Source organism: Camponotus floridanus, unplaced genomic scaffold, assembly GCF_003227725.1.
Source record: "Camponotus floridanus strain SB8 unplaced genomic scaffold, Cflo_v7.5 scaffold6, whole genome shotgun sequence".
Taxonomy (NCBI): domain Eukaryota; kingdom Metazoa; phylum Arthropoda; class Insecta; order Hymenoptera; family Formicidae; genus Camponotus; species Camponotus floridanus.
Window position 1 is genome coordinate 634,471 of NW_020229769.1, and position 11,622 is coordinate 646,092.

Here is an 11,622-nt window from a genome sequence, read left to right on the forward strand (position 1 = left end):
AGCATTCCGACATATAATCGTGTGTATTAATTTCACATCTATAGTATTAAATCAATTATAAACGAATGTTTATTTTTTCTTTTACAAAAAACATAGATAAACAAGAATACCAATCAATTCCTGTTGAACTAAATTTAATTAAAATATCGATTGTCTGCTTTTTTTATTTTTTGTAATGTTGACTATGTAATATCAACAAAAAATAAAATAAAATACACGAAGAACATTTTAGGTGAAAATCCCCCGTTATATATATTGCATGTATCACTTGAATGAATTTTACTTATATTTAGCATTGTTTAAATTTTCTTATAAAATACGTAAAATGTTTTTCACGAATCATTTTATATATACAGTAATAATAAATAGAATTTATTTAATTTTATAACATCTAATTTATGATAAATCTAATTTACGATTTAATTTGTGATAATTTATGATAAATAGAGTTATTGAGAGAAGGATTCGAGAAATTTGGCATGCTACCAGTTTAAGTAGCCCAAGGCCGAGGGGAAAGATCGCGGTCTCGCGGCTTCTGGAAATCCATTCATCCGTTCATTCACTCACTCCGCGGACATCTTAATGAAAAGTGAATTGGCGAGGGCGGTCGGCAAGCGATTTACGAGCGATCGGCTGATGCGTAACGCGTGGAAACAGCAAATGAATAATGTAAAACCCTCACAATGCTTATTTAATAGAAGCGAGAGCTGCTTATTTAATAAAAGCAAGATAATATGATATGTTACGACAAAACCATAAATATTACATGCATGAAAAAGGAAACATAATTTTGCCTAAACATTAACAAATATTTGATGTAAATTATTAGCATATTCAAACAATGATAGAAATCTCGGAAATGCATGGAAAAAAAATGAAAATAAAGTTTCATTTATATCTATTTTTAAATCAGCAAAAATTTGATGTAATGTAAAAAGATGATTTAATGGTTAATTGAAAATTTTCCGTTTTGCATTCACTTTTATCACGCCGGTTTCTCAATTTTTAATTATTTTCTAAAAAAAGACACCGAGATTTTGACAGAGGGGGAAAGAAACTTTTCGTTGATTGATGAAATCTTGAACTTTTATACGACATAATTATTGCGTAACGAATCATTCGACTAATGCCGTACGAAACTGAGTCTTTTATTCTTTTCGCCACGTAGTTCTGTCTAATTATCACCAAAGAAGTTAAACTGCATTTTCAAGAAAGGATGGTATTACCGGAGTTTGGATGATTTCAAGACGGGAGAAGTGGAACTTTTAATAATAAGATCCAGTAGACGTAAACTCTCCGGTACTTCGTACTAAATCGTTTTAATAATTGCGAGAGTACCTATCCAAGAAAGTAAGGTAATTCTCCATCTTGAATGAAAAGATTTTGACTTGCACACTATTCCACGAAGTGCATCTTTTCATATCAAAGCGATATTTTTGTTATAATATTGACGTAATTAAACGACGCATGAAATTTCTATTAATTATGTATTTTTACCAAGCACATGTCAGTTTTTTATTACTATTAAACGAAAACCATTTTCGAGTAAGAAAAAAATAGAGATCCAGTTAAAAATAAAAAATAATTTTAAAATATCCAACATTTTAAAAATTTAAGAAAGCTACATTTAAATTATGAATGTATTAAAGCATGTATTAAATGTATTAAAAATCATGTATATAATATTAATAATTACAATATATAATATCATGATGTTTCATATCGTTTCAATTAACGTTTTACCTACTCAAAAATTACTTTTTTCCGCCATTATATCGATTATATAATTTTCTTAACAAACGTTTTTGTTATCATTATATTAAAATTAAAATTAAAAAATTGTATTGCTTTTATTTCATAAAAGATTTTACTTACAATTTAATAAACAATAAAAAGGAAGATTGATAATCTAATCAAGAGTTAATTTAATAAAGGAATTAATTTAATAAAAACAAAACATATTTATTATTAATGTACCTTGACAGTCGATGGTACATGATGAACAATATGGCTCTCCCGTCCTGCAGAAATCCAGGATGCAGAGAGAAGTCGTTTTATTCCTAACACAACGCCGGTTCTTTCTGTTTATCGAGGCTGTAGGGCCTAAAGGCTGTACGACACGGAAGCCGAATCTTCACGAAAGGACGCGCGCGTACAACTCACGGGAGAAAACTGACCGAAAGAAGCGCGGAACCCGGAGAGAGAACCGACCCCCGATATGAGTTGCTTTCAGTGAGAAAAAGAGGGGCCAAATGGCATGGGGGAAAGAGAGAGAAAGAGAGAAAGAAAATGTGAGGAAGGGAGGATGAAGAGGGGAAGGGAGGAGGGATGAGTAGGGCTGGGAGAGATGGGGTGGTCGACTGGCAAGAGAATGAGATAGCTGAAGAGAGGAGGAATAGTAGGGATTTCTTACTCATTCATACTCCAACGCCCCCGCGAATTACGGGCACCATCTCCCCTCGTTCTCTCGTCCACATTCGAAATGCGTCCAATGCCGCCCGATTAACGAATTTATCATTCACTGCTCTTCTTCAACCACATTGTTCCGATAAGGCAATGAGAAGAACACAATTCTTTGGGAAGAATCCCGAAGAGATTTTATTTTATTTGCACAAAATTCTTGAATTTCTCTTAATATATTATAATTATTTACTGATTAGAAACTTTTTTTTTCTTATCAGAATTATTAAATGTGTTTGTGAATTTAAATAGATGTGAAATAGATTCATCCACAATAGAAATATCAATGCTTTAATCATTTTTAACAGATTATAAGCAAATAAAATTTTGAAAAATTAATTAATAAAATTCAATATTTAAATTAAATTAAAATTAATTAATAAATTATGCAAAATATAATTATTTCAAGCAACACTAATTTAATTAGTGAAAAATTTGTTTAATTAAGATAATTTCAATTTGAAATATAAAATCATTTCCATAAAATAATTTCGGCATAGTGAAAAATTTAACTACGCCGCAAAAAGTGAATACATATGTTATATTTGCCTAATTAATATATTCACTTTAAAAGGCGCTTTAAGAGACGACTCTGGTGACATAAGTTGGAAAATTAAATTTTCCTCGACGAGGAAAATACTGCGTTCCTCGTCTATCGAACGTCTATTACGCTATTCGGTGCGCGCGAGCGAGATATTCGAACTCGTTTATCATCGTTATCGGTCGAGAATCGCATCTGCGATAGACGGTCATACATTAACGGCCTTTTGTTAATTAACGCATCTGGCCGTCGCGCGAACAATGCGCGTCAAACGGCAACGGCTATTGAATTTCGGCAAATCGGATAATCTGCATCCTGCGTTCCGAATCCGCGTCCGTCCGTCCGAAACATGCCAACCCGGCGGATAATCATGCGTTCGCGTTTTATTAATCAACATACCATTTTGTTAATTACACGGGAGTATTATGCGGCGGCGAAGTATCGGGAGAAATGCCGAGTGACGCAGCTGGCTCGCTTGAAAAGCCCGTGTTTGGACGCCAACGCCAGCGGCGTGGTGTGTGGCATCCAACACCACCTGTTATAACTCCTGAAATTACGAAATCCCTGTACTGTTTGTAATCCGGTCTGTTTGAAACTTGCCACGTGCTTAACCTTACGTATATAGCCATAATTTCACCTTGTTAACGATGCAGCGACGAATTGTAATTAAAGTTCCGCGTGATTGCGATTCTACATTCGATATAGGGTTGGTAGGAAGTTTCATGCATGAGAGAAATGTGATTTATAAATCCGAAATGTTACACAGAATTGGGCGCTATTAAAATGCAAATTTAATGTAGAATCTTGCACTGAAAAAATTGTATTCTCAACTTAAAAATATGCCACTTATCTTTAGTATATATTTAGTATATATTCTATTCTATTTTATTCTATATATTCTATTCTATTCTATTCTATTCTATTCTATTCTATTCTAATTCTATATTTAGTATATATTCTAAAGATAAGTGGCATATTCTTAAGTTGAGAATACAATTTTTTCAGTATGAAATTTTAAGGAGAAGTAAGAATATGTGTCCTTGTACTACACTGATTTTTGTTTCTTTTCTTAAAGACATCTGTAGAATTTTACCACAATAACGATTCTTATATTTATAGTCAATCCGCTTATATACTTGACTGCGTCGACGAATATCGGCAGGCCGACATTATAGAGAAGTGATTTGCATAATGGTCTATGCTGGTCACGCAAGCGTAATACAATACAGAGTTGCACAATAAAATTGCAAGTTATTAAGAGCTGCAAAAAGATCAGGGCTTCCTTGAAACAGCATTTTTTTCTCGTAAGATCTTGAAACGTCTTACCAAGTACAAATATTACAGCGCATATGGATGTCAGTTATATACACACGTAGATCAAAGAACATTTCTAAAAACCATTATCTCATAAAACTATTTTAAGATAATTACATTTATCCACAGAATTATTAAACTAATATTTTGTACAAAACGTATTTAACGTTAAAATTATAGATCAATAAAGTTTTAAATATAACTTTTTATATGCGGAGAAAAATAATTTAATAAAGTATAATATATGTTTTCTCTCTTTTTCTATTTAATAATTATTTAAACGAATTTATAAGTAGATATAAGAAAAAAATATCATTTCACTACCATTTCTGTCTAGGTTATTTTTAACGACACAAACTTTCAAAAGCTTTTGATCATAACACCTCGACATTTATTACTGCGGTAGTTTTTGAAGGCAGAACATGTGTTCTACACTATAGAAGAAGGTGGGCGTCAAAGGAAACAGCCAGTGACCTCGAGAAGCGCCCATCATATTTAGGACACCCGATAGACGATAACTATGCTCCAGGATGCAAGTTGATAGGAACCATGCATGTACATACAAATCATCTCTATTAAATCATATTATTCATTCATGTTTTCCTTTCGGTTCATTGATATTATTTAATGAGAATGGATATTATTATATCATATATAATCATATAATCAGTATAGCGATAAAAAATATAAATAAAATATGAGTAGATAATATCAAATGTTAAACAAATATTTAAAGCATTATATCATGCATTATTATTAATATGTATATAATTTAATGATTTAATATGCATTTATACTTAGCTTGATAAAAGCAACTTTGTTTCAAATTAAAAATATTGAATTGTTTCCAATAATTTTATATGCTATATTTTATATATGTGCACTCGGAAATGGGTTCTCGTTCGATAGAAATGCGTGGGAGACATTTATCTCAGCTATCATTCTAACTACTTTCAACAAAGTTGATTAAAAACAGTTTTAGTATGATGTGTTGAAATAATTAGGTCACTCCAGATAAGATTTTATATTTCTGTAACACAGCAATCGCGACGATTTCGCGACACAGGATGATGCTGAATGGGAAGAAACGGATGAACAGCGCCGATTAAAAAAAATCAGTCTGATATAACTTACCAAACGATGACAGCTTGCATAGGCGGTTACGTTACTGCGATAATATTATATTGAGTATCCGGCGAGATGTGACGTCGCATCCAATTTTGCGAGCTGGTTGCATGCAGTGAGACGTGGAAAATAATATAATAAGAATGGAGTATTCTTATACCGTAGAAGAGGCACCTCCCGACGATGTTCCCAGCGTGAAGCACGACATTCGACGCGCAAAGAAATTTCTGCAGAAACACAGCACAGAATCGGGTGACAGCTTGTAAGCGCGCCACTGAATTTCCTACGATAAGAATTATGCAATTGTACTCTCTCCTTGTAATGTATTTTTTTTCATTTCCAATATACGCACAATATTTCACATTATATTTACCGTAATAACTGTGTTTCGCAAGAGAGATCCGATGATGCAAGCATGGTAAAAGCAATTGTTCCATATTAGTCCTGAAATAAAATTTTTTTATTATGAAACCTTGAAACAATAATGAAGAAAAAGAGGATAATAATTGAAATGCCGAGCAAAATTATTAATTTATTCTCGACGATCCTTTCTAGGTACGACCATCTAACTGAACTTTTAGCAAAATTACTTGCTGAACAGCCGCGAAACGCAGTCGATATTTTTGAGGAATACAGCAGAAAATTGAAGGAGGAGAGATTTAAAACTAAGACGGATCATCTTCGGGATCTGTACGTACCACCGGCGCAGTACGACGATGCCAAGAAGCTCATCAAGCTCTTCCAGGTGCGGTTGACAAGTAACAGATAATGAAACCGCGATACACGCCAAGTTTCTCTCGGATAAATAACATGCAAATGACGCAAACGAGGCAAACTATAATCTTCGTTTTATTGTGCCTTTCAATCTTCCTGCAATCACGACAGAGTGTAAGACAGATTGACGAGGACGATCAGGAGAGAATGGAGGACGAGGAGGAGGACGATAAGAAAAAGAAGTATCCCGACATGTTGGATCTTTTGTTCTATTTCGAGCAGACGGGTGTAGGATTGCCGCGACATGAAATGGTGTTGCTTAATTTATCGATTCGGAAGCTTGCCTCCACAATGCCGCTTGAAAATATTAGGTATTCGATTTGAATAGCTCACGTTATATACAATATATCGAACTCGCACATCACATTATTTTCTTTACTTAATATATATATTTTTTAAATATTAATTCCTATCTCAGATTTTGGGGTAAAATACTTGGAAAACCCAAAAATTATTACGTAGTGGAGGCTGAATTTCAAGCGGATGAACTTGCTCGAAGATTAGAGGTGAAATACTGAAATACACAATTAATTTATGACATATTTCTCTTTTTTTGCCTCTTTGATTTTTTTCTTCCAAGATAATTTACGTGTCATAAAAAATGCATAACATTTTAATCCACTAAATATGCACGTTATCTGAAATTTCATTTAATACAGTTTGCAATGCTAACACAATTAATTATGCTAATATTTGTGTTTAATATTTGTGTTTATCATGTTTATCATATATCTAGTTTAAAAACAAAGATAAACTAAAAGAGATACTTATCGCGGTATTAAAGCAGCTTTATTCGAATTTCCTTCGAATAAATAATACAGTTATGTATATTGTTTCCTGCTGTAAACTCTTAAGATCCTCTCTTAAGAATACAATAATATTTTCTTTAAAAATAACAAAAGAAAGCTGAGGTACAAACTCAAAGAGAGAAAGAGGAACCCGAATCCGAAGCGGCAGCAAAATTCGCAGAGGAAGAAGCCGCGGTAAAAACCGAGACGGAAGCCATGGATGAAATCGTCGGAGCAACGGAAATCCCACACGAGGGTACGGGTGTAGGAAAACCCTTGGAGCTTGTCTTTCCTCCTCTGCCTGTTAATCTGTGGAGACCGCTGCCGGAAGTACCGACTGAAAAAATCGGGAGCGGTCTGAATAAAAAAGTACGCGCGTTTACGAGCTCTCAATTATCATAATATCAAAGGAATGCGTCCCAATAGTCATAAGGAATTAATATTCAATCCGCATCACGTCACCTATTTTTTTCTATTTTTTTTAATAATCTCCACCTCTCACGCTCTAATAGTATTTAGGTGTATTTTGTATGCAACGCGCCTGGGTTGGACGAGTGGATCGAACTTCCGACGGTTACGCCGCAGCAGATAGTAATTGCACGACAGATTGTCCGATACTGTACGGGAAACTTGGAGACACCGGTACGTGATGCCTTTTAATGAAGGAACCCCAGGTTAGAGCGATGTTATTTGCGAACACGTCTGTAACGCATCTATAACGTTAACCCACATATTGTCTTATTATCCGCGATATCTGGTTGCGTGCCTTACGATGTTAGAATTACACGAGACAATCTACGGTAATGATAGACGAATAGAACGTGGAGAAAAGAATGATGAATCGCGGTAAAGTTAAGAGTTTTTGGTAAATACACAGCAATTAGTAAAAACTGTAAAAATAATGCTCCTCGGTGCAATTAACAAAATAAATCAAAGTTAGTGGAAGTCGAGCAAGGTGCGAATACAAATTGATGAAATTAATTTTAGATTTCATACACTTCAAGTCAACTTAATCAGTCTCTATTATCTTGGTTGTTTTTCTTTTTTAATGTTATTTTTCTTTTTACGGAACAGATCCACAGTTTCCCGCCGTTTCCCGGTGTCGAGAAAAATTATCTTCGCGCACAAATTGCAAGGATTAGCGCGACCACTCACGTTTCGCCGATCGGCTTTTTCACATTCGGCGAAGAAGACGAGGATGAAGAGATCGAGGAAGAAAGAGACGAAAGTAATATAATATAATAATTTTGATAGATTATCTTTTTCTAACAGAAAGAATAATGGAGAGATATCGAAAATCTTCGAATTATTCTTAGTTGCATTAATCCTGTACATTTATGCAAATTTCATCATTTTATATAGCAATCTATGCAGAAAGGGAATTATCAGAAAACGTGCATTATAAACCGCTGCCGATCAAAGATCTCATAGATTCCACTATGTTAAATTGGTGCCATCATAGCCCGTATATTCTCAAACAAGGACGAACTATCTGGTGGAACCCCGAGAAAGAGGAGGATATTGTGGACGTTAGCTAAATAATTATTTTATAATCACAATTTAAAATAACTCATGAAAATATGTCTTCAACTTACCTGACAGGAAGTTTTAATTATTCGTAGGAAGAAATCGTGGAGGAAGACGAAGCGGACAGAGACGAAGTCAAGACGATCGAGAAAGAAATCGGGCCACCTCTCTTAACTCCTTTGTCCGAAGATGCCACTGTTGATTCCGTGATACCATGGACTGCTAGACAGTCGTCATATCTGCAACCAGATATTGCAGTAGCTTTAGTCAGATCGAATGTATGGCCCGGAGCTTTTGCGTTCGTTGTCGGAAAGTATGTATTTACAACAAAATTTTAATTTAAATAATTAAAAATCAGAAAAGAAAGAGCTGAAGCTTTATTATTAATAAATATATTAATATATATTTAATATTGTACAACAAAATAGAATTTAATATTAATATTTTTGTTAATGATAGAACGTTCTCTCTTTTTCTCTCTCTTGGTTTTTAATAATCTAAAATATCTTAAAATTTTATTATAAATTTATTATATATATATATATATATATATATATATATATAATAAGAAATATATACATATATATAAAATAAATTTATAATAAAATTTTAATTTATATAATTAATTTATATCATTCACAAAAAGGGAGAGAGAAAGAAAATGTTATTATTAACAAAATATTAATATTAAATTATATTTATATAATTAATATTATTATTATTATTAACTCTCTTTCTGTTTAACAAGAAAGTTCAAAGCAAAAGAAGAAAGCAAAAAAGTGATACAATTTATTGCGATAACGTAGATAACGTAGATAACGCCAAATTGAGCAGTTAAAAATATATCTATTCCATGCTTAATTCACCGTGCGTTCAATAACCTCATCCTGCTGCGAACATTTGTGGTCCACGCTAAAATTATGTTGATCCATAGTCAGGTTACAAGGGAATTGATGCACGCGGGATTGCGTTAATATAATTTTAATGATGTCATTTCGCAGACGCTTCGCGAACGTGTACATCGGCTGGGGCCACAAATACAACGCGTATAATTATAGCCCTCCCGATATGCCGTCCGTCCAAGATCAGTACAAAATCGGACCGGAAATCATGGAAATTCGTGATCCTACCGTCGACGAAGAAGGGCTATATCGAGTAGCGCGTTTATCGCCAACAGGTGATTGCTGTAAAAGAATAATATAATTCTATAATACGTATGTCCAAAAAACGTTTGAAGTACATCCCGAATCCTATCGTTCCACAAAGATGTCTTCGAAATATTTGCTGGAGAAATAAATCTTTTGAATATGCGTGTTATCTGAGAGAATATAGGTTTGTTTTTCGCATTACCTGAAATAATGTTCTACTCCAGAACCAGAGGAAGAGGTATTAGACGAAGAGGAGGAGGACGACGACGAAGAAGAGGACGAGGAAGAAGAAGCCGAGGAAGACGATGTGTAACTTGTACTGTACGAAATACTTTCCCGCTTTCAAATGTTAAGTCAAATAGTCCTCGTATAGAGGGCACTACAAGTTGAAACTTGGCATATCGGCAATGTAGGTTTCCGTCCAAGGCACTGCAAATAATATTAAAAGAATCATGAAAAATGTATAATATTATTATACAGTAAAGTTGTTTGAAAAGAGAAATACAGTCGTTTATTCTATGGTATATTTGACAAGTTATTTCTTAATAGAATATTTGTTTATTTTACGAAATTACCTAGTGTCGTGCTATTACCAAGTGAGCTATTTTCTTTATCGATAGTTCACAATTCATGCGATTGATCACGTGATTGTGTCCAGTTTCTCTCTAACCTCGTGCATGTTGTTGTCCCGCCAATTTTGTTGCTAAGAAAATCTGTATAATTTGGATAAAATGGTTGAAGAAGATACTGAAATTGATTGTGTATTGAGGCCGATGAATTGCGAGATTAATTTGCTGTCGAGGTCTGATGGTTCGACAATGTTTATGCAAGGTATGTAATAAACCGCAATCATTGCTATGGCAACAATCTTGTTAGTAAAATATTCTAATTATTATTCTCCCGCGCACAGGCGATACCACTATTGTCGCAGGTATAAATGGCCCCATGGAAGTAAAGAGCCAAAAAATGGCATATGACAAACTTTCCATAGAAGTTACGTATACACCTCTCACAGGCCCAGCCAGTAAGTTGATATGGTAATTGAACTCTCTATGAATTACTGTTTCAGTATTGTTTATCACTTATTTCAGAGGTAGATGACAGATTAATTGAAACATATATAAGAGAGAGTTGTGAATCTGCAATACTGGTTTCGTTGCATCCTAATACCATGATATGCATTAATTTGCAAGAGGTGCAAGATTCTGGTGGGGTAAGATCTTGTTTTATGTCATTATATTAATGACAAATCTTTCTAGTCAAAGTAATGTGTAAATAAAAAGAAAAATTTAATTTTAGTTATTGGCTTGTGCTATTAATGCATCATGTCTGGCATTAATTAATTCAGGACTATCTATGAAATTCACCATTGCAGCTGTAAGTTGCATGATAGAAAAAGAAACAGGAAAAATAATTATGGATCCTGATAATACACAATTAAAGGTATCTATAATAATGATAATTAGAGTAATGAGCTATCTTTTCAATAATAATCATTTTTCATAAGAGTTATTTGTTTACAGAATGCAAAGGCAGAATTTACATATGCATTTGACAGTATCAACAAAGACATCGTATGCTGCCATAGTGTCGGTCGATTCTCTCAAAGCGAGTTCTTAGCTTCTGTGGATAAATGTAAACAAGTTAGTCAATTTATATTCGATTTTTATAGGGAAATTACAAAAAAATATGCAAATACAGTATAATACCATCTTATTCCCATCATAAACATCCTTTTTTTTATTTTTTCCTTTTCTTTACCTTTACCTTTTATATTTTTAAAAAAAGATAATATTAATATGGAAATGATTATGTTCTACTCAGTATTATTCATTAATATTGCGATAGAGTATGAGTTGCAGAATGGCATCTGCAAAATCAATATATGATTGGAAAGTTGAAGAAATGTATTTTTTTACCAACGATAAATAAGATGATATTATAC

General features: G+C 33.4%; 3 protein-coding genes and 1 long non-coding RNA gene across 4 annotated transcripts in view; 2 read left to right on the forward strand and 2 right to left on the reverse strand.

Moving 5' to 3' along the window:
* The window catches only part of LOC105248345 (papilin), a 99,110-nt gene extending 96,945 nt beyond the window's left edge, over positions 1-2,165 (reverse strand). Inside the window, exon 1 of the mRNA XM_020026605.2 lies at positions 1,978-2,165. Coding sequence (XP_019882164.2) covers positions 1,978-1,997 — 20 coding nt within the window. The 5' untranslated portion in view covers positions 1,998-2,165. The remainder of the gene's footprint in view (positions 1-1,977) is intronic.
* A 3,255-nt stretch (positions 2,166-5,420) lies between these two features.
* On the forward strand, positions 5,421-10,097 carry LOC105248367 (radial spoke head protein 6 homolog A). The gene is made up of 11 exons (XM_025413055.1): positions 5,421-5,702; positions 5,996-6,185; positions 6,326-6,525; positions 6,633-6,720; positions 7,144-7,371; positions 7,522-7,644; positions 8,077-8,230; positions 8,365-8,531; positions 8,625-8,842; positions 9,531-9,706; positions 9,902-10,097. The coding sequence occupies exons 1-11, from the start codon at positions 5,584-5,586 to the stop codon at positions 9,988-9,990; spliced, it is 1,752 nt and encodes a 583-aa protein (XP_025268840.1). The 5' UTR covers positions 5,421-5,583; the 3' UTR covers positions 9,991-10,097.
* LOC112639359 lies at positions 5,605-6,177 on the reverse strand. The gene is made up of 3 exons (XR_003123464.1): positions 6,139-6,177; positions 5,814-5,884; positions 5,605-5,723 (listed from the first exon to the last, which is right to left on the reverse strand). It is a non-coding gene; the product is annotated as an uncharacterized LOC112639359 (long non-coding RNA).
* A 240-nt stretch (positions 10,098-10,337) lies between the features above and the next one.
* On the forward strand, positions 10,338-11,421 carry LOC105248344 (exosome complex component RRP46). The gene is made up of 5 exons (XM_011253094.2): positions 10,338-10,508; positions 10,588-10,701; positions 10,769-10,890; positions 10,977-11,120; positions 11,201-11,421. The coding sequence occupies exons 1-5, from the start codon at positions 10,409-10,411 to the stop codon at positions 11,381-11,383; spliced, it is 663 nt and encodes a 220-aa protein (XP_011251396.1). The 5' UTR covers positions 10,338-10,408; the 3' UTR covers positions 11,384-11,421.
* The last annotated feature ends 201 nt before the right edge of the window (positions 11,422-11,622 follow it).